This window comes from Plecotus auritus (genome assembly GCF_963455305.1).
Source record: "Plecotus auritus genome assembly, chromosome: 7".
NCBI lineage: Eukaryota > Metazoa > Chordata > Mammalia > Chiroptera > Vespertilionidae > Plecotus > Plecotus auritus.
In genome coordinates this window covers 68,428,763-68,451,923 of record NC_137774.1, presented here as the reverse complement: position 1 = coordinate 68,451,923, position 23,161 = coordinate 68,428,763, and the positions used below count along the sequence as shown (strand labels likewise).

The 23,161-nt window shown below is 47.7% G+C and overlaps 1 protein-coding gene across 5 annotated transcripts in view; it reads left to right on the top strand.

Annotated features, from left to right (window-relative positions):
* The window catches only part of KATNIP (katanin interacting protein), a 236,131-nt gene that overhangs the window by 137,764 nt on the left and 75,206 nt on the right, over positions 1-23,161 (top strand). For 4 of the 5 annotated variants that reach the window (XM_080679383.1, XM_080679385.1, XM_080679384.1 and 1 more), the window contains one exon: positions 4,529-4,660. The exons of the other annotated variant lie outside the window; for it this stretch is intronic. In XM_080679383.1, coding sequence (XP_080535509.1) covers positions 4,529-4,660 — 132 coding nt within the window. The remainder of the gene's footprint in view (positions 1-4,528; positions 4,661-23,161) is intronic. 5 annotated transcript variants of the gene reach the window in all.

Here is a 23,161-nt window from a genome sequence, read left to right as displayed (position 1 = left end):
TTTGTCCCTCAGACCTGTGTCTCTCACCTGCAAACCCCTCGTGGGCTGTTCCCTCGGACTAAATCACCGCATTTCCTCTCCTCTCCACTCTGAACCCCGAAACCTAGCTCCCTGCTTTCCCCTCAAGACTTAGCTCAGAGGCTGCCTCCTCCGAGAAGCCTTCTTTGCGCTCCCAGCACGGCCTACTCTCGGTGCCTCCTCTAGTCCCACAGCAGCATCATGGAGCGGGGCTCGCTGACCCCAGCTGTAGGGCTTGCTGACCCAGCTGTCTTTCTCCCCTGCCCATGAGCTCTGCTAGGGCACAGGCCTGCTCTTACCCTCCACTGCATCCCGCCTGCAGCCCTCACCTGGCACATTTCAGCACTCAGAAAATCTTTGTCAAACAAATGAAGGAGCTGTGCCCACCTAAAGCCTCCTTGATGCTTCTGTGTGCCTCCCACTGGGTATGTTGCTGTGTGTGGGGGGGTGGTGACTTGGGGAGGTGGGGAGGGCTGAGAGGGGGGTCTGTCAGGAGGCTGACCAAGCCCCCATCCTGGAATTGGGGGGGAGTCATGAAAGTCACTTCCGGGTGTGAGGACCAGCCCCAGAAGGAGAGCTGGTGGACCCTAGGCAGTGTGAGAGGGGTACTGGGGCCTAGAACAAAGAGGGAACTTTACTTTCTTGAGTCTTGACAGTTTAGTTTTTCACAATTAGATTGCTTGGCAGGCCCTGCATGGACCACGGTGATGTCTGATCTGTGAGCACAGAGGGGGCATGCTGTGTCCTCCTGCCACCCCAGCTGCCCCCTTTCATCAGCATCTCTTCGTTAGCCCCATCTGGTGGCTTCCTTAGCCCCAGCAGGAGACAGATGCCCTGAGAGGAGCAGGAGGGAGGCCCACGGCTGGCCTGTTGTCAGGTCTCTGCAGACCCCCACATGGGGCTGGAGTTCTGAACTAACCCTAAGCTTTTACTCAAGACCAGTCAGCCGAAACCTGGAGAGATGTGCTTGTTCTGAGCCGTTCATTCATTCATTCATTCATTCACTGGACACACATCTTTCCCAGACAGGGTGCTGGGACAGCTGGCCCAGTGCCTTTTCCTACAGCTCTTCATCCTAGCAGGGAAAACACATAAATAACAATTGCCAGTTATTTCTCGAGTTCTTATTAACATGAACCAAGCACTATTCCCGGGGCTGTTCATTTAGACCTTCCTTTAATCCCCACCACAACCCCACGCAAGGACTTGTTTTATAGACGGGGAAGCTGAAGCACAGAGCGGTCACGTAGCTTCCCAGGTCACAGCTAGAAGGGGCAGAGTGGGGTCCAGTCTCTGCACTGTGAGCCCAGAGCCTGCGCTCTTAATCACTGGGCTAAACAAATAAACCAGGTGATTCCAAAGTGACAGCCGGGCCCGGAAGTCCCCCACCCTCTGGTTTTCCTTCTGAGTTGTGAGACAAATGAGAGAGAGGCACGGGGCTCTGACAGAAGGAGGGCGAATTATTGCCTTTCCTGCTGATAAGAGCTGGATGGGTGGCTATTAGGGACTGCCCCCTGAAGCAGACAGACCTCTACCACACAGATGTTGGCGGACTGGACCATGGCGGCATCAGCGTGGCAGCAGGAGGCCATGTGCCCTGAGAGCCGTGGGGCGGCTGGAAGAGGGAGGAGGGTTGAGCCCTGATGGCTTCCTGCCCCTGCTCCCATCCCATTTGTCCTCCTTGTGAGTGGAGGCAGTGAGTGAGCAGCACAGGGAAGGGCAGAAGTTATTTTCTGATAACTGGGAAAGGAGAGGGCTGGATTAGCTTAGGAATTCAGAGCCCTGAAGTTGTGAAGATTCTAAAACAGGCCACTGGTTGGGGATGGGGGCCAGAGAAGCCTTCCCAGAGGAGGGGATGTCTCAGCTGGGACAGGAATGAGGAGGAGGAAGCAGCCATGGGAACAGCATCTCATCCAGGGAACAGCAAGCACAAAGGGCTTGGAGAGGGAAGAGCTGGTGTATCCCGGGATAGAAGAAGGGCCAGGGAGCATGGTACAGATGAGGCCGGCAGTGATCCCAGTTCCTTTCCAAGAGTCTGGGTCCTTGGAGCCTGGGAAATACCTTTTCTAGACTTCTGATGGCTAAGGCAGGCCTCCTGGCCACAGTTTCTACAGGACTGTCTATGGAGAGGAGGCGGACCGTAGATAGGGAATAAAGTAGTTAAGGGCAGGGCTCCGAGCCAGACAGTCCTGGTCAAATGCTAGGTCATCACTTGACCTTGAACAAATGGTTTGGCCTCAGAGCCCTGCTCTGTAATAGTATGTATTAGTTTCCTTTGGCTGCTGTAATAAATTACCATAAACATAGTGGCTTAGAACAACACAAATTTACTGTCTCACAGTCATGTTGGTCAGAAATTTGATGTGAGTCTCACTGGGCTAAAATCACAGTGTTAACAGCACTATGTTCCCTCAGGGGCTCCAGGCAAGGACCTGTTTCCGGGCCTTTTCCAGCTTCCACAGGCCCCCGCTTTCCTTGGCTCAGGCCCCTTCCTCCATCTTTAGAGCCAGCAACTTTGCCTCTCTGTGCCTTTCTTCCATAGTCACACCTCCTCCTGGACCTCCTCTTCTGCTGCCCCTCCTGTGTGTGTGTGTGTGTGTGTGTGTGTGTGTGTGTGTGTGTGTGTGTGTGTTGTTGTTGTTGTTATTGTGGTAAAATATATGTAACGTGGAATCTACCATTTGCATCATTTTTATGAGCAGCTTGCTGTTAAGCGCACTCACATTGTTGTGCAGTCATCACCACTGTCTTCAGAAGTTCTTCATCCCAAACTGAAGCTGTTCCTCTTCCAGGCACCCCTGTGATCACAGTGGGACCACTGGGATAATCCATGATGATCGCCTTATCTTAACCTTAGCTGACTAGCCCGGCTCATTCCCCTTTGCCACGTAACCTAACATGTTCACAGGTTCCAGGCTTGGACGTGGCCATCTTTGGGGGCCATTATCCTGCCCATGGTCTATCTGCTAGGATGGCTGGGGGGCAGATGAGACACGTGTGCCAAGGACCTAATGGTGCCTGGGCTCTCAAGAGCCTGTCGCTCTTACCATCACCAGCGTGTTTTCAGCACTTGGGGAGCCAGTCTTGTGGGCATTTGCCCCTCTCCATGCTTTGTCTTGCCCCATTGGACACAGGGGGTCGTCACACACTGGACTGCGTTGGGCACTGGATGTCAGGCCAACAGGGAGCAGCTACTGCAAAAGTGCAGAGAAACACGGGCCCTTCTGAAGTCAAGAGGGGAGCGGGGAGGGGTTAGGGCAAGTCTGACCTACTCTACATAGTCCCCAACATCTTCTCTGAGCTCCCAAGAATCCTGCAGGACCCTTGATTCTGGGACTCCCTTTCCTTGGGGCCACCATGAGCCCCAGGACTTCCTCTGCTGGTACATATCACACCTCATTCAATAGGTACTTTCCAGGTCTCCTGCCTTCCAGGCCAGGGATCCAGCCTCCAGTGCCTAACTCTTCCCCCTGCCTGTGCTTCATGCTGTCCAGCCACTGCCCAGTGGTCCTCCTCCTTCTGCACTGACTCTTAGCTGGCTGAAGCCCTGGAGCCCTTTTCCCTAAACTTGAGCCATTTGCAAACCCTCTTCACAATTTTTGCCATCTCCACAAACTGCCTGTTCACTGTTATTTAACCAGAACCTTTCTTTTCTCCTTCCCTCCCCTCCTTTCTTTTCTTCATAATTCTAGGATTGTTCCAGCAGTAATGCTCATGAAATCAAGGGTTGATATGATGGTTACATTTTTTCCCCACACACATTCAAGCATATACCTGCTTAAAACATTGTTTGTCCACGTGGCATCTGGAATCATCTCCTGTCCCACCAGTGGTCCAGGTGCCCCGCTTTGGGAAACATTGACTCTAAAGTGTGGCCTATGTACCCTCACTGTCCACTCACCAGCCCAGGCCCCAGCCGCTCACCTGCCACATGCCTTCCAGCTGTCAGGCCCTTGCACATGCTGTTCCCTCCCCAGCCTCGTGTCCCTGGTAACATCCTAGCCACCCGGGGGCAGGGGGGGGGGGGTCCTGACTGCTGCACACCTGGTGCCGTCCTCCAGGCTGCATGCTCTCATGCCCTGGTCCCAGAGCCCTCCGCCCCGGCCCTGTTCACTGTTCCATCCAGCCATCCTTCCCTCGCAGGCTGTGTAACATGCGCTTTACTCCGTTCTTTCAGCTCCAGGGGCCTCGGTTGCACCATTATTTTATCTGCCACACTGTCAGTTAAACCCAACACCTACTCATAAATGTTAAAATTTGAGAACCTGTGTGTGTCCTAGAATATTTCATTTATTTGCCAAAATGCATGGTGGCTTTCAGCAAACTTGTTTCGTTGTCTGCGTTATCCACATCTCTGACTCCAAGCTAGCATGGTGCCTGGCAGGGGGTAGGGTTCAGTAAATATTTGTTGAATGAATAAATGAATGAACAAATAAACAGATGCCTAAGCAGAATGTCCCAACTCTGCTTGCACTCCGTATTTGACATATAAACAATTGTTTTCCTACAGGTAATAAAAAGGAAAGGAATTTGTCTGCTAAGCGAAAGGACAATGCTGAGGTCCTCATTCCCAGCAAACCAGAGCCAAACCTGACTCCCCAGCCCCATACTGTGTTCCTAGACCAGGAGAGGCCATGTTCAAGTAAGAATTCTGGGGGGCCCCTGAGCAGGGCGGGGCCGGGGCTTGGGTCACTCTCAGTAGGGTGCTGTGATGGAGGAGGCCTAGCTTCATTACCCTCTCTGCCAAGGTCTGAGCTGACCTTTTACAAATGTATTATTAGTCAAGTTCTCCAGAGAAACAGAACCTATGGGGCGGGGGGAGAGAATAAGGAATTGTCTAATGCAGTTAAGATGGCTGGCAAGTCACATCTGCAGGGTGGATTAGCAGGCTGGAGACGCAGGGAGAACCAATGTTCTAGTTCAGAGGCCCTCGAACAGGAAGGACCCGTGCTGCAAAGGAAGTCCAGAGGCAGTTTGCTGGAGAATTCTCTCCTCAGGGAGGGTCTGTCTTTTTGTTCTATTCAGGCCTTCAGCTGATGGGATGAGGCCCACCCACACCATGAAGGGCAGTCTGCTTTATTCTACCAATTAAAATGTTAATCTCATCTAAAATCTCATCTCAGAAACACCCAGAATTATGTTTGACCAAATATCTGGGCTCCCCAAGGCCCAGACGAGTGAACACATAAATATCACACCTACTTTCTTGTTCTATGACAAGAAATTAAAAATTTATAATTGAAAATTTATTTTATTTTTCAGTTAATTTGCTTACTTTATGTGGGTAAAAATACATGCAAAAGGCACTAGGTTCTAAAGGTGCAAAGGAGCTTATAGTGAAGAGTCAGTCTGCTGCTCTTCTAATGAAATGAGAGGTTACATTGAGTGTGTGACCCAGCCACCGTCGCAAGCTCTTGATTATATCATATGCAAGTAAATTATATATGTAATTTATGTAAACAAATCATATAAGTAAATTACAATCCTGTAACTAGCCTTCGAGGTAGGTCCTGTGATTGTCCCCATTTCACAGACATGAAATTGAGGCACAGGGCAGGTGATTCACATAGCTGGAAAGTGGCAGGTGGAGGCCTCCATCGCTTGTGGAGTAACTTCACTGCTGTGTCCCTAATCAGCAGACTGCACACACTGAGGCTGCAGAGAAATCATTTGCCTGGTACCCTGGGTCAAATCCAGTGGCTGGAGTGGCATCCTGGTCAGGAATTTGGGGCCCTGGAGTGTCCTGGGCAAAATCAGCCCCAGCCAGCCAGCCAGCCCTGTTAGGCTGAGTCAGGGGCCCTGATCTCTGTGGCTGTGGCATTTCATTAATGTTTAATGGGGAGCTGGAGGGACTGTTTCCTGCAGGGACAGGCCCAGGGACCTGCTGGTGGAAACCAGCCCCTCCCCCACAGTCATGGTCCAGAGGTGAGCCGTGCACCTGAGCCTGAGGCCTGAGCCTGGAGTTTTTCCCAGCAGCTCAGGGCAGATGGAAGGAGGGGGAGGAAATAGCAAGAGCTACCACTGACTTAGTGAGCATCTGTTCCATGCTGTGTAAATATTGTCTTGGTTTGGATTCCCCCAGAAACAGACTCCGAGATAGGGATTCAAGAGCAAGTAATTTATTTGGGAAATGGCTCCTGGTAGGGGACGGAAAGGGAAGGAGCCAAAACTGGCTTCATCACCAAGCAAGTTAACTGGGCGGTAGAGTGCCACCTGGCTGGGGAGCTGAGGGCAGGGCTGAGCACAAGTCCCCACATTGGTCGCTGCTCCCACCCCGGGGGCAAGGCAGCTGGGCTGTACACACTCCCCCTTCCCTCCGGTTGTAGGCTGCTCCTGGGTGTGGACTCCAGCTCTCTGGCTCTGAGTGCCAGCACCCAGGCATTCTCTGATTAACCCTATCACAACCCAAAACCCACCTGGGAGAAAAGACTGAACAAGACAAGACATTTTAAATGGCAGATGATTTTTTAAAAAGTGGCTGTAAGGCAGAGTCTATATCAGGGGTGGGGAGCATCCATTTGGTCTGGCCCCTGCCAAGGCATTAGGGGTGAGTTAATTAAATGTTGCCCCAATATAGCAGGCTAATTTTTAAGTTGATAATTTTGTATGGCCTGCGAATGATGTTATAAATATGCCCTTGGCAGAAAAAAGGTTCCCCATCCCTGGTCTGTATCAACCCATGTAATTAAAATGTCCATATGTGGGTGATGCTTAGGCACAGCCAGATCCAGGTGATTAAAGTGTCGGCACCTGCCTCTCTCCAGCTCTCGGCTCTGCACTCCATGCCCTTCATTCTCTGACAAGCTCACAGGGGTGGTGGGATGCCACCAGCAGCTCTGGGCTTACAGCCCACCAGCCCAGCAACCCTGGCGGAAACCAGCATGGCCGACTCTGCAGCCTGACCACCTGGTGCAAACCCTGCCCTCCACTGTCTAGCTCCGTGACCTTGGGCAGACTCCTTAGCCTCTCAGGGCGTCATTCTCCCCTCCACCACACAGGGATGAGAATAACACCCTCCTGCAAGTGTTGCCACAGTGTTAAAGGGCTGGGTAGATATACTGCTTCGAGGAGCACCTGGCTCTGGCAAGTGCTCGGCCAGGGTCAGCTGGCACTGTTCTCACAACTGTCAGCAAAGCCTCGAGCTGCTTCTCGTTGCCTGGCTTAGGTCCAGAAGGTTCTGTGAAGGAGACACTGGTGCTGTCGCAGAGGCAGAGGCAGAGGCAGAGGGAGTGGGTGACAGGCAGCAAACTCTCAGAACTTCCTTATGGAGACTGTTACCTGTTCTCTCATTTCACAGATGAGGAGATCAGGGCTGAGGACATGAGAGTTACTTGCTTAGAGTAACAGACAGGACAGCAAAGCCAGGATTCACACCCAGGCTTCAAGCTCCAGGCTCTGACTAGCTCTGTCAGGCTGCCTGCCTGGGGCTGCCTGGCCACGGGTGGCTTTGGAGGCACCTGGGTGTGTAGCTCCTGGCAAGCTTAACTGTGACTCAAGCACAGTGAAAGCTGCAGGTTTTCAGTTCAGTACACGGAGCCCTGGTTTGGGGAGTTGAGGTAGCAGTCCATGGCTGGCAGCATGTGTCTCGGGGATGTGCCCTGGTGCATGGACAGGGCCAGCAAGTCAGGCTGGGCCTCAGGGCCTAGGCCTGGGGCTGTAGGTTAGGGCGTGCTCCAGCTCAGCCCAGTCCACTCCTGGGTGGGGTTGGCCACAGGTTGTCATCTTCTCAGACCTCACCAGGAACCTGGGTATTGAGCACCTGCTATGTGCCAGCCCTGGTCCAGGCCCTGGTGATCCAGTGAGCAATACACTGACCCTGCTCTCACGGTGTTTATGTGTCAGTGGGCAGGGATAGATAACAATCATGAAGGTGGGGTAGTGACGATACTACCAAGACAGCAATGGGGTGATGGCTGGGCATCTCCGAGGAGGAAAGACTTGAGCTGAGACCTGAATTATTTCAAGGACTAGCCCTTTGCAGAGGGGAAAGCCTGTGCAAAGGCCCTGAGGTAGGAAAGAGCTGCTCAGTTAGCTCATGAATCAGAAAGAAGGCTGGAGGTTGGAGCACAGGGAGTGAGGGGAGGGTGGCTGAGAGGAGGTCACCGAGGTGGACAGGGGCCAGAGCACACAATGAGACCAGGAGAGGGACCCGGTGCCAGGCAGACCACTGTGGCGTTGCAGATGGGGCTTCCGTGACCTGGTTTACACTGTAACAAGATCCCTCTGGTGCCACATGAAGCGTGGCCTGTCGGGAGCCAGGGTGGAAGTGGGGTGACCAAGGAAGAGACCACTGCAGGGTGAGAGAGTGGTGGCTCTGAGTGTCACCAGTGGCTGGACTCCAGACAATAATGGGCTTGCTGAAGAGTCCATTGTAAGCATGACTAGTTGTGACATTTTATCCTGAACAATCTGGGGCAAGAACCTGGGTGGTGGGGAGCTTGCTGAGACTTGGCTGTGATGTGGGGCCCTGGCTTGTCACTTGGCTGGGGAGGGTTCTAAATCTGTGCCACCAGCAAAGGAGATTCAGGCAGCTGGAGTTGGGGTCTGGGTCTGACTCTGCAGATAGGCTGGGCCTCTGGTCTGTATGCTGCCTCCTCTGGGGCCAGTAGGAACGGCAGGAAAACCTGCCTGCAGGCAGGGCAGGGTCCTCGCACCCATCACCATGGAGAGCCAGGATCCAGTGGGCAGAGTGAGGATCAAGCTGGTTCCTGGGGACTTCTTGGCAAAAGCCAGAGCCTAGAAAGAGCCCTGATGGAGTCTGAGGAAGGTAGGGTGGGGAGGGACTCACTGTCCAAGTGACATGTTGACAAGGGCATGTCAAGGTCACAGCAGCTGATAAGGTTAAAGAGCTGTCATGTTTGTACTTAGGTGTCAGGTAAATCTGGTGAACTTGGCATCCATCAGTTTTGGCCAGGTGAAGAGCTGGGGAGCTGGGAAGGAGAGAGAGAAGGGGCCATGGGCAAGCTGCAGGCCAGGTCCCTCTCGGAGCTCCACGGTGGAGAGTGTGGGTGGCAGTCCCCTATGACGTTTCTGCTACACCTGGTCCACTGACTGCTGCTCACGTTGACAAGACACGAGTCTGTACTGCTGGTGTTCACTCTGAAAAATAAAAATGGCTTTTCAGAAAGTTCCTCCAAAACAAGTTGTCAAAAAGAAATGGAACCAAGGTATGTGGGAGCAGCCTGGTGGTGGCCAGCCATCCTGCTGGGCTTTCTGAGACTTCCCATCCTTTATGGCATGCCACCACCACCAAAGTTTGTCTGTCTGAGTAATAAAAATAAAGAACCAGTATTCACAAAGCTCCGAACCAGCTCCCAGGCCATGCTCTGTACAGGCAAATGCAATCTTGCATTTACTTACCCAAACAACCTGTGCGTTAGGTACCACTGTTGTCAACACCATTGTACAGAACAAACCCAGGCTCAGGGACAGCCAGTAAGTGGTGAAGCCAGTGTTTGAAACTGGCTGCATAGTTCCTGGTCTTGACCTCTCCACTGCCTAGCCCTTCCTGAGCCAGCTAACATGTCATGGTTCTTTATTTTTATTACGTACCCACATCAGCCTAGTCCCAGCAATCACACCTAAACACAGGCTTGAGGCATTTGTTGTGCTTTTTCTAATGCTCATTAATATCCTATATAATAATCCTGTTGTAATAAAGAGGTAATATGCAAATTGACCATCACTGCAGCACACAAGATCGCCGCCCCCATGTGGACACAAGATGGCCGCCACAGATGGCCAGCAGGAGAGGGCAGTTGTGAGCGATCAGGCCAGCAGGGGAGGGCAGTTGGGAGGGACCAGGCCTGCAAGGGAGGGCAGTTGGGGGGCGATCAGGCCTGCAGGGGAGGGCAATTGGGGGGGATCAGGCTTGCAGGGGAGGGCAATTGGGAGCAACCAGGCCTGCAGGGGGAGGGCAGTTGGGGGGGACCGGGCCTGCAGGGGAGGGCAATTGGGGGTAACTAGGCCTGCAGGGGAGGGCAGTTTGGGGGGGACTAGGCTTGTAGGGGAGGGCAGTTGGGAGCGACCAGGCCTGCAGGGGAGGGCAATTGGGGGGGACCGGGCCTGCAGGGGAGGGCAATTGGGGGTAACTAGGCCTGCAGGGGAGGGCAGTTTGGGGGGGACTAGGCTTGTAGGGGAGGGCAGTTGGGAGCGACCAGGCCTGCAGGGGAGGGCAATTGGGGGGACCAGGCTGGCAGAGGAGGGCAGTTGGGGGGGACCAGGCCTGCAGAGGATGGCAGTTGGGGGCAACCAGGCCTGCAGGGAAGGGCAGTTTGGGGGACCAGGCCTGCAGGGGATGGCAGTTGGGGGCAACCAGGCCTGCAGGGGAGGACAGTTAGGGGCGACCAGGCAGGCAGGGAAGGGCAGTTAGAGGTGAGCAGGCTGGCAGGGGAGGGCATTTAGGGGCAATTGGGCTGTCAGGGGAACAGTTAGGCGTTGATTGGTCTGGCAGGGGAGTGGTTAGAGGGTTATCAGGCTGGCAGGCAGAAGCGGTTAGGGGCAATCAGGCAGGCAGGCAGGCAGGCAGGCAAGCGGTTGGGAGCCAACAGTCCTGGATTATGAGAGGGATGTCCCAGATTGGAGAGGGGAGGGCAGTTGGGGGACACCGCCCCCCCCCCCTTCGTGCACGAATTTCATGCACTGGGCCTCTAGTAAATATATGACTTAATATTTTAAAAGTTAATCCCTGTATCATCTAAAATCATTTGGAATACTATATCAGTTTCTTAGGGCTGCTGTAACAAAGGACCGCAATGTGACTGGTTTAAACAATAGGATCTTATTATCTCCAGTTCTGGAGGCTAGAAATCCAAGATCAAGGTGTCATCAGGGCCATGTTCCTTTTGAAGGCACCAGGAAGAATCTGTTGATGGCCTCTCTCCTAGTGACCTGTGGCAGCATAACTTCAGCCTTCATGTGGCACTGTCCTATGTGCACATCTGTCTCTGTGTCCCTGTTTCCCTCTTTTATAGGGACACAGTTATACTGGATTAAAGCCCACCCCAATGACCCTATCTTAACTCGAACATTTGCAAGTACCGTATTTCCAAATAAGGTCAAGGTACTAGGAGTTAGGATTTCAACATCTTTTGGGGGAGACACAACAACCCTTAACACATGTTCATATGCAGCATTTTGAGAAGTAGAACTTAATTAACTAATTTCTAATCTGCCTTTCTCCAGATGGTATGTAGTGCAAGACTTTAACAAGTACTTGAGCAGATGAGGGTGAAGAAAAAACATGAGAAAGAAAATAAGATGAGCACACCGATGCCTGAGGGGGTTCCAGTTATGACTCTGAACTTCTGGCCAGCAAGGCAAAGAAGCATGCATTCACATAAAAATGCATGTTGCTTGATCCATCTCATATAAACGAGATTGCCAGTTGTCCCTGATACTCGGTTCTTAGAGCAGTTTGTCCATCTGTTCTCTTTTTTTTTTTAAATTTCTTTATTGATTAAGGTATTACATATGTGTCCTTATTCCCCCATTACCCCCCACCTCCCATTCATGACCCCACCATCCTGTTGTCTGTGTCCATTGATTAGGCTTATATGCATGCATATAAATCCTTTGGTTGATCTCTCCCCCTTCCGCCCACCCTCCCCTTCCTTCCCTGAGGTTTCATGTTCTGATTGATGTTTCTCTGTCTCTGGATCTATTTTTGTTCATCAGTTTATGTTGTTCATTGTATTCCACAAATGAGTGAGATCATGTGATATTTATCTTTCTCTGCCTGGCTTATTTCACTTAGCATAATGCTCTCCATCTCCATCCATGTTGTTGCAAATGGTAAGAACTTCTTCTTTTTTACCGCAGCATAGTATTCCATTGTGTAGATGTACCACAGTTTTTTAATCCACGCATCTGCTGATGGGCACTTAGGCTGTTTCCAAATCTTAGCTATGGTGAATTGTGCTGCTATATCATATATCCTTTCTGATTCGTGTTTCTAGTTTCTTGGGATATATTCCTAGAAGTGGGATCACTGGGTCAAATGGGGGTACCATTTTTAGTTTTTTGAGGAAACTCCATACTGTTCTCCACAGTGGCTGCACCAGTCTGCAGTCCCACCAGCAATGCACAAGGGTTCCTTTTTCTCCGCATCCTCGCCAGCACTTGTCATTTGTTGATTTGTTGATAATAGCCATTCTGACAGGTGTGAGATGGTACCGCATTGTTGTTTTGATTTGCATCTCTCTGATGATTAGTGACTTTGAGCAGGTTTTCATATGTCTCTTGGCCTTCCTTCTGTCTTCTTTCGAAAAGTGTCTATTTAGATCAGTTGCCCATTTTTTGATTGGGTTGTTTATCTTCTTTTTGTTAAGCTGCAAGAGTTCCCTATAAATGTTGGAGATGAAACCCTTATTGTTGATATCATTGGCAAATATGCTCTCCCATGCAGTGGGCTTTCTTGTTGTTTTATTGATGGTCTCCTTTGCTGTGCAAAAGCTTTTTATTTTGATGTAGTCCCATTTGTTTATTTTCTCTTTAGTTTCCATTGTCCTAGGAGCAGTATCAGTGAAGAAATTGCTTTAGCATATGTCAGAGATTTTTCTGGCAGTGGATTCCTCTAGTATTTTTTTATGGTTTCTCGTCGTATGTTTAAGTCCTTGATCCATTTTCAGTTTATTTTTGTGTATGGTGTAAGTTGGTGATCTAGTTTCATTTTTTTGCATGTATCTGTCCAATTTTCCCAACACCATTTATTGAAGAGACTGTCTTGACTCCATTGTATGTTCATGCCTCCTTTGTCAAATACTAATTGAGCATAGTGGTTTGGGTCGATTTCTGGGTTCTCTATTCTATTCCATTGATCTATATGTCTGTTCTTGTGCCAGTACCAGGCAGTTTTGAGAACAGTGGCTTTGTAATACAGCTTGAAATCTGGTATTGAGATCCCACCTACTTTGTTCTTCTTTCTCAGGATTGCTGTGGCTATTCGGGGTCTTTTTTATTCCAGATGAATTTTGGGAGAGTGCTTTCTAGGTCTGTGAAATATGCCATTGGTATTTTAATGGGGAGTACATTGAACTTATAGATTGCTTTGGGTATTATGGACATTTTAATGATGTTGATTCTCCCAATCCATGAACATGGTATGTTCTTCCATCTGTTTACGTCTTCCTCTATCTCTTTTTTCAGTGTCCTGAAGTTTCCACGTATAGGCTTTTTACCTTCTTAGTTAAGTTTATTACTAGGTATCCTAATTTTTTTGGTTCGATGGTAAATGGGATTGCTTTTTTAGTCTCTCTTTCTGTAAGTTCACTATTGGTGTATAGAAATGCCATAGATTTCTTGGTGTTAATTTTGTATCCTGCTACATTGCCGAATTCTTTTATTAAGTCTATTAGTTTTTTGATGGAGTCTTTCGGGTTTTTTATGTACAATATCATGTCATCTGCAAATAAGGACAGCTTTACTTCTTCTTTTCCAATTTGGATGCCTTTTATTTCTTCTTCTTGTCTAATTGCAATGGCTAATACTTCCAGTACTATGTCAAACAGAAGTGGTGAGAGTGGGCATCCCTGTCTGGTTTCTGTTCTTAGGGGAAATGGTTTTAGTTTTTGCCCATTGAGTATGATGTTAGCTGTGGGTTTATCATATATAGCTTTTATTATGTTGCGGTATGATCCTTCTATTCCCACCTTGTTGAGAGTTTTTATCAAGAAAGGGTGTTGGATTTTGTCAAATGCTTTTTCTGCATCAATTGATATGACTATGTGATTTTTATCTCTCAATTTGTTTATGTGATGTATCACGTTTATTGATTTGCGGATATTGTACCATCTTTGCATTCCTGGGATAAATCCTACTTGGTCATGGTGTATGATCTTTCTAATATACGGCTGGATATGATTTGCTAGAATTTTGTTAAGGATTTTGGCATCATATGTTCATGAGGGATATTGGCCTGTAATTCTCTTTCATTGTGTTGTCTTTATCTGGTTTTGGTATTAGGGTGATGCTGGCATCATAGAATGAGCTTGGAAGTGTTCCTTCCTCTTGAATTTTTTGGAATAGTCTGAGGAGGATAGGTTTTAGTTCTTCCTTGAATGTTTGGTAAAACTCCCCTGTGAAGCCATCTGGCCCCGGGCTTTTGTTTGCTGGAAGCTTTTTGATGACTGCTTCAATTTCTTCCATAGTTATTGGCCTATTGAGATGTTTAGATTCTTCCTGACTGAGTTTTGGAAGGTTATATTTTTCTAGGAATATGTCCATTTCCTCCAGATTGTCCATTTTGTTGGAATAGAGTTGTTCATAGTATTTTTTAACAATTCTTTGTATTTCGGTGGGGCCTGTTGTTATTTCACCTCTTTCATTTCTGATTTTGTTTATTTGGGTCCTCTCTCTTTGCTTCTAGCTGAGCCTGGCTAGAGGTTCATCAATCTTGTTTATCCTTTCAAAGAACCAGATCTTGGTTTTGTTGATCTTTTGTATTGTTTCTTTGGTCTCATGTCGTTTATCTCCGCTCTGTTCTTTATTATTTCCTTCCTTCTGCTTACACTGGGCTTTTCTTGTTGCTCTCTTTCTAACTCTTTGAGTTGTAGGGTTAGGTAATTTATTAGCATTGTTTCTTGTTTTTTGCAGTAGGCTTGTAGAGCTATGAACTTCCCTCTCAAGACTGCTTTCGCTGTGTCCCATAGATTTTGGATTGTTGTGTTTTCATTGTCGTTTGTTGCCATTATTTTTTTTATTTCTTCCTTGATCTCTCTGGTAACCCAGTCATTGTTTAACAGCATGCTGTTTAGTCTCCATGTGTTTGATTTTTTTGCATTGATTTTATTGTAGTTGATTTCCAGTTTTATGCCACTGTGATCTGAGAGGATGCTTGATATGATTTCTATCTTCTTGAATTTGAAGAGACTTTGCCTATGACCCAACATATGGCCTGTCTTTGAAAATTACCCATGTGCACTTGAGAAGAATGTATATTCTGTGGCTTTGGGATGAAATGTTCTGAAGATGTCAATTAATTCCATCTGGTCCAGTGAGTCGTTTAGGATTGATGTTTCTTTGCTGTTTTTTTGTTTAGAGGATTTGTCCAATGGTGATAGTGGGGTATTAAAGTCTCCTACTATGATTGTATTGCTGTCAATCTCTCCCTTGATATCCTCCAGGAGTTTTTTAATGTATTTGGGTGCTCCTGTATTGGGTGCGTATATGTTTACCAGAGTAATTTCTTCTTGTTAGATTGCTCCCTTTAGTATTATGAAGTGGCCTTCCTTATCTCTTGTTATGTCCTTCAATTTGAGATCTAATTTGTCAGATGTAAGTACTGCTACCCCAGCTTTTTTTCATTTTCATTCGCCTGAAAAACCTTTTTCCATCCCTTCACCCTCAGTCTGTGTGCGTCTTTTTTTCTGAGGTGGGTTTCTTGTAGACAGCAGATATATGGGTCATGTTTTCTTATCCAATTCGTTACCCTATGTCTTTTGATTGGGGCATTTAATCCCTTTACATTTAAAGTTATTATTGATAGGTACTTATTTGTCACCATTTTAATTCTTTACCCCTGTGTTCCTTCTTCGCTTCCTATTTCTTTCTTTCTTTCTTTTTTTTTTTTTTTTTTTTACAGCAGACCCTTTAGCATTTCTTGCATTGCTGGTTTGGTGGTAATAAACTCCCTTAGTCCTTTTTTGTCTGTGATGCTCCTGATTTCACCTTCAATTTTGATTGATAGCCTTGCTGGGTACAGTATTCTTGGATTCAGACCCTTCCTTTGCATGACTTTGTATATTTCATTCCATTCCCTTCTGGCCTGATGAGTTTCTGTTGAGAAATCTGTTGCTAGTCTGATGGGGGTTCCTTTGTAGGTAACTTTCTGTCTCTCTCTGGCCGCTTTTAAGATTCTTACTTTGTCATTGGTGTTTGCCAATTTAATTATAATGTGCCTTGGAGTCGGTCTTTTGGGGTTCATTTTGCTTGGGACTCTGTGAGCTTCTTGGATTTATGTGGGTTTTTTCTTCCCTATATCAGGGAAGTTTTCTGTCATTATTTCTTCAAACAGGTTTTCTATTCCTTGCTCAGTTCCCTCTCCTTCTGGAAGCCCTATTATGTGGATGTTGTTTTGTTTTGTGTAGTCCCAAAGTTCCCTTAGGCTCTCCTCCTGCTTTTTAATTTTCTTTTCTAGAAGCTGCTCTACTTGGGTATTTTTTCCTACCTTGTCTTCTATCTCACTGATGTGGTCCTCTGCTTCTTCTAGTCTACTCTTGATGCTTTCTATTGAGTTCTTTACAGCAGCAATGTCATTTTTCATTTCTTCTTGGTTCTTCTTCATTTCCTCTTGGTTCTTATTCATATTGTCGAATTTGTCTTCCATTCTTTTCAGCCACCTTATGACCATTTCTCTGAATTCTTTCTTTGGAAGGTTGCTTGCCTCCATTTCGTTTACTTCCTTTTCTGGTGATGCCTGCTTTTCTTTCATATGCGGGCTGTTTGTCTCCCCATGGTCTCTCTTCTCTGGGTGTCTCGTTATGTAATTCCCTCTCTCCTGCATTGATTTAAAGGCACAAAATACAACACAACCAGGTACAACACACAAGGCACTGAACAGAAATATATTCATGATATTAATAACCCCAAATAATGGTGACCACCAGAGAAAGGCAAATGAGGGGATAGGAGAGAAAGAAGAAGAGAAAAAAAAAGAAAGAAAGAAAGGAGTGCAAAATGAAATTGGGAAAAGGAAAAAAAATAAGAGAGAAAAGAAAGAGAATAAGAAAGAAAATGGGAACAAACTATATATATGGGGAGAAAACTCCAATAGGACAGCCACTAATCCCAGCAAATGCCAGCATCAAGTACCTGGAGATGAATACAAACTACAAACAACAACTAATATCAAATGAGGCGAGGGAAAACAAAAGCAAAAAACAAAGCAAACAAAACAAAACAAAAGAATAAGCAAAACAATCTCACAAACAAGCATAAAAAATCGATATGATCAACATTCAAGCAAACAACAACAAAAGGACAGAGAGAAAAACAATTTTTTGGATAGTGAGGACAGAGAAGAGAGAGGTGTGTATGAACTTGGAGCAGAGGATTAGAAATTAGATATATAAGTAGGGTGAAATTTTAACAGGAGGTAAAAAGAAAGAATAGGGAGAATCTAAAGCAGGAGAAGGGTAAGAGAAACAGGACGACAAAAGGGGAAAAGTTAGGAAGAGAGTGATGGCATAAAGGTAGAATTGAGATAGAGTAGAATGATGCTAAAGGAAAGATGAAAATAGAATGTAGAACACTAATCTCAAAATCAAATAAAGAGAAAATAAAATGACACTTTTTTTAAAAAGAAGGTAAAATAGTAGTAGTAATAATACTGATTGAAAATAAAAATGTGATAATTAAAAAGGTAAAATCAAGTGAGGAAAAAATAAAAAATTAGTTTCTTAAGTAAAAGATGAATAAAAATAATAAAAGATTTAAAAAAATAAAATGTGCAGTAGTGAAGGTCATTCACTTCCTCTATTGTTGTTTGGCACGCCTGTTTCCCAGTCAGGACAGTATTGCAGTTCCCTGCATTCCACTGCTCCTCAGTGTTGTAAACCAGTTCTGATTTTTAAGCAGGCAGTGTGTCTTAATTTCTTGTATTCCTTTATTTGTGATTACACAAGAGTCAATTTGTGATTCAACCCCTGGGTGGCAGTGTTTCTGGATTGACCTCCAGGTCTATAGGTCCTCTCTAGCCAGTGCTTAGATCCTGCTTTCCCTGTGGCACTCAATACCGGTTTGTGGGAGTGGGCTGCCCCAGAGCTGGTTCTCCAACGGTCACTCCCCGCTCTGATCCCCAGGTTCCAGAAAAACAACTTTCCCCTGCAGTCTCCTAGGGTGTCCCCACCTGGGTGATCCCATGCACTGGGCTCAGCAATCAGAAGCAAGGATTTAAAGAGTATAAAGCGCAAATGTGCGAACTCGGGGGCTGCGTGCAGTCCTCCTCCCTACACCCCCCTACCCCTGTGTCCAAGCAGCTGGCACACTTTTAAAATTTTCAGGCCGTCCTTCTGTGTCAGATCAAAATGGGTTGCTTTTTAGAGATCCCCTCTGTTAGCAGCTCTGAGGACCCCCTTTCACATTCACGGATCACGCCAGCCCCAACAGCCACGGATTTTTCTAGGCGCAGACTTCCCCTGGTCCTCCAGCTCCCGTAGTGCACACGCTTCTCTGTCTTGCCGGGACCAGAGACCTCACCTTATCCCAGGCGAAATCTGACCTTTCCGTGGTGGCGTGTAGAGTTCCTCTGAATCTGCCTGTTTGTGCCAATTGGGGACTGGTGCTCTGGGGTTCGCAGCTGTTCGGTGGGTGCCGCAGGTGTAGATTTTCAGGCTTCTGATAACATCCACTTTCCCCTTCAAGATGGCGCGGTCTCCGTGTCCGATCTGGTGGCTCCGGGAGGGAACCCAGCAGCAGTGGGGGCTGCCCGGTGAGGGGAGCCCTGTCCAGCAGTCCCCCACCTTCTCCTGGAGTAAAGCTGTCCCTTAACTCACCAACAGACACTCCCTGTGCGACCCTCAGCTGTTCTTTCTTTCTGCTCCGAGACAAGGCTCGGGACACGTCTGTCTATTCCGCCGCCATTTTTTCTCCCCCATCTGTTCTCTTAAAGAGGACACTGTTTGAGGAAGTGGAGTCTTCATTTTGAAGGGGTTTGGGGCTCAGCCTTTATCTGTTAAGTATCCTTGGCTCCAACATAAGCCAAATTTGAAGAAAGGAAAATTGAAAACCACAGCATTGTCACCACCCTCACACTGAAAAGGGATTACAGTGGTGCCAAGTGTAAAGTGAGGATTCGTTTCTAAAGGTCACAGTAAGTGCAGGGGTGGGGGCGTGGGCGTGGACCGAGGTGGCGTGGCCGGCCGCGGCTGCCGCTTTGTTGTGCGGCCCGGGCAGAGGAAGGAAAAGTGGGAGGAGGGGGGAGCTCAGCGTCCCGCTCCCTCCGCGGCTCATGGCGACTACGCTCGGCACATCCGGGACCCTCCAGTCCCAGCCCCGGCCGCCACGCCTCACTATTGTCCCCGCCTGCCGCCCGCTGGCCCAGGCCCCGCGCCACAGCCATTATAATATATTAAAAAAAAAGAAAAGAAAGTGCAAGTGGCCAAAACCTAGCTGAGGAGCCAGTGTAGCACATAGGGCTCCATATAGACACCACCATAAAGACACATCACCTTTCAATAAGCCTAAGAGAGTCTCTTCCCTCTCTTGCCAGCCTGATCACCCCTAACTGCCCTTCCTGCTGGCCCGATTGCCCCTAACTGCCCTCCCCTGCCGACCTGGTCACCCCTAACTGCCCTCCCTTGCCATCCTGGTCGCCTCTAACTGTCCTCCCCTGCAGGCCTAATTGCCCCCAACTGCCCAGCTTCCTGGCTGAGCCCCAGTGAAGCAGTCAGCTTTGGTTAGGGTCTGGGTTGCAGGGGAAATGGGTCTTTTTAAACACTGGCATTATGCTGTGGGCACTGGGATGCTGACATCTCCAGAGGCATAAGGAACCTGAGACTTCCTGAGAGGAATCAAACCAGCTCACCCTTTTTCAGGCGAAGTCTGGACTGCTGACATGCTTTACCGTATATCAGCAGGGGTTATCTTTTTGGTGCATACAAAAATCATCCTTCTTGCCTCTTCCTGGCGAACTTAACCTTTTATCACCAGGTGTTGTCTCTTTTTCACTCTAGTAATACTTTTTTGCCCTAAAGTCTACCAGCTTTCTTTTGGTTAGTGTTTACATTGTGTAGCTTTCATTTTTTCACTTTTAAACTTTCTCTTCTAAGCAGCGTGTAATGCTTTTAAAATTTTTATCCTCTAACAATCTATGCATTTTAATGGGCACATTTAGTCCATTTATATTTAATGTAATTGCTAATATATTTGAGTTAAATCTACTATCTTATTTGCTTTTTATTTGTTCTGCCTGTTTTATGTTTTTTTCTTTCCTTTCTTGCCCTCTTTTGAACTGATTACTTTATATTATTCCTATTTTTCCTCTCTATTAGCTTGTTAGTTACACATTCTTTTATTATTCTTTTAGTCATTACCAAAGATTGCAACATGCATTCTTGACCTATTAGAGTCTACTTTAAATTAGCAAGTTTACTACTTCTCATTCAAGGGAAGGACCTTACAGCTCTGAAACTCCATTTACCCTCCTCTCACCTGAAATGCTATTATTGTCATGCATTTTAATTCTCTCTACATTGTAAACCTCACTAGATGATGCCATCATCATCATTTATTATTTTACACAGTCAGTAGTATTTTGGATTTGCACACAACATTAACCATTCTGTGCCCTTCACGCCTGGCTCTTTCCAGGCCACCCTGACTCTCAGACGTAGCCCTGACTTTGTTGCCTGGGATTCTCAGCTTCCCAGCTTTGCAGCAGTTCTTTTCAGAATCAGCAGTACCTTAAGGGGAAACACCTTCCAGGGGCTGGGTTCACCTCTCTGAGTTTCTGTCTCCAGCCTGCCATTGTCCTTATAATTTGTTACAGCCCTGTTTGCTTTCCATGCCTTCAAACATATCTTTTTCCAAACAGATCGTTATAATATTTGGTCCAACTTTACTAGTTGTGCTCCAGGGAAGAGTTGGTCTGCGTTAGCTCACCTGCCATTACCAGAAATGTAACCAAATGCCTGCACTCTTTAAAGAGGCATTTCTCTCCTTGCCCCCTTTTCTTTGGCCAAGGTGATAAATTTAAGTTGTGTCAATTAAATGTGCAATTTCACAACAGCTTAATTCCTTTATCCCAGCTTCTAATGAAAAGGCCTCATGTGCTGCATTACTCTGGTCTCTGTCCATAAGCCTCCCAAGAAACTTCTAGAGACCTGTTATGTTCTTGAGGGAGAAAGAACGTCAGTCTTTAATGTGGAAAGTTTTCTGTCCAAGTTATCAGAGTGCTCTAGAGAAGTGATATATTTGAACCAGTTTTCCCAGACAAGATGCCAACCCTAGAAATAAAGTAACTCCCCTCAGTGCGAGGGAATTCGAAGACCCTGACAGGCCTGCAATTAGCATTTCTCCCAGGAAAACCTGTAGCAGAAAGACCATTCTGCCAAGTCCAGAGTCTTATATTTGTCAGTGTTCATTATTAATAGCAAGTGACAGAAATCCCAGCTGGCTGAAGCAACAAAGGAAAATATATTGCTCATAGACCCGGAAAGTCCAGGACTCTAGATCTGACCTCAGGCATTATGGGATCCAGGTGCTCAGATGATTCTCACCAGGAAGTTGTTTCTTTATCACTTATCTCTATTTTCCTCTAGCCCAGTAAGTCTCAAACTTAAATTGTGCATTAGAAGTTTTTTTGCAAAGCAAATTAAAGCACAGATTGTTAAGCTCCAGCCCTAGTTTCTAATTCAGTGCCTAAGTATTTTAATTCCTAACAAGTTCTCAGGTGATACTGATGTTATAGGAACCACACTTGGGGAACCATATCTCTAGTCTCAGGCATATCTTGCAGATGGCCCACAGTGGCTCCAGGCTCCTTTCACTGGCTTAGCAACCCCCAGAGAAAGAGACTGCTCCTTTCCCTAATAGTCCCAGCAGAGTCCAAGACCCAGCTCTCCCCCGAGCCGTCTCCAATCTTCGTAGTCATGGAGAGGAAGTTCCCAGGCTGGACCAGGAGTGGGGTCAGATCTATCCAAACCACAGAGACTGAGAAGAGTGTGTGTGTGTGTGTGTGTGGGGGGGGGGGGGTCCTGAAGGAAAACCTGGATGCTGTAAAGTCACTGTTGCTGGAAAGACAAAAGCAACTGCTGTTCATCTGTATATATAAAAGCCTAAGTGACCATTCGACCGGTTGCTATGACACACACTGACCACCAGGGGGCAGATGCTCAATTCAGGAGCTTCTCCCTAATGGTCAATGCACTCCCACAGCGGGAGTGCTGCTCAGCTGACCGATGGGCACCAGACACCGGGCTCACGGCTGCTGCCGCGAGCCTCTCCAGATCAGGATTGACTGGGCGCAAGCCCGCAGCAGGCACAGTGGGGCCAGGATGAACAGGAGTGGCGTGGTGCCAGGCTCGGGCTTGGGCTCCTCCCCGGCCACGTGCCTCGGCCCGATCCCCACAGGCCACACCGAGAGACCCCACCGGTGTATGAATCCATGCACCAGGCCTCTAGTTTCATATAAAAATTAACCGCACGTGACATTTTGCTGCAAATTCTTCTGAGGCAGGGTATGGAGCAAAGGACTGGAATATCCAGGAGGGAAGAGTAGAAGTCATTAGTTGGGTTCTAGTTGGTTTGGCTCAGTGGGTAGAGTGTCAGCCTGTGGACTGAAGGGTCCCAGGCTTGATTCCAGGTCAGGGCACATGCCTGAGTTGTGGGCTTGATCCCCAGTAGGGGATGTGCAGGAGGCAGCTAATCAATGATTCTCTCTCATCATTGACGTTTCTAAGCCTCTCTCCCTCTCCCTTCCTCTCTGAAATCAATAATAAATTTAAAAAGTCATTTAGCTGCATGGCAGGAGGAGCCCTGATTGCCTTCCTTGAAAATCGTGTGCGTTCCTGGGCTGAAGAAGAGACAGCAGAAGGGTGTTAAGAATCACAGGCAGTACCTGCGAATGGAGAGGTTGCCAAAAAAAGCTTTAGAGATGAGAACACAGGCCTTTGCGAGCTGTGTGTATCAGCTATTTATTGCTGCCTAATAGTCTATCCCAAAATGTAGTGGCTTAAAACAACAGCCCTGGTATTGCTCAGGATCTGCAGGTGGGCTGACGGTTCTGCAGTGAGCTAGTGGGTGGCTGAGCTGGCTGGTCTCAGATGGTCTCCCCCTCTGTCTGGCAGCCCAACTGGCCCGGGACCTCAGCTGGGAGACTTGTCTCTGCTCCATGTAATCTCATCAACCAGGATGTGGTGGTCTCGGGGTAGCAAGAGAGGAACACCCCAGTGTGTATATACTTTTTAAAGATTCTGCTTGGTCATATTTGCCAGCGGCCTGTTGGCCAAAGAAAGGCATCAGGCCAGGCCCAGCTAGAGAACTTGACCGCATCTCCTGGCGGGAGAGGCTGTACCATCACCGTGCAGAGTGGCCCACGTCCAGAGGGCAGGAAAGTGTGGCCATTTGTCAGTCTCTTACACCAGGGGAAGCACGTTTTCTGAGGAGACGGAGCCATCTCGAAATGCACGGAAGATTTGGAGTCCCT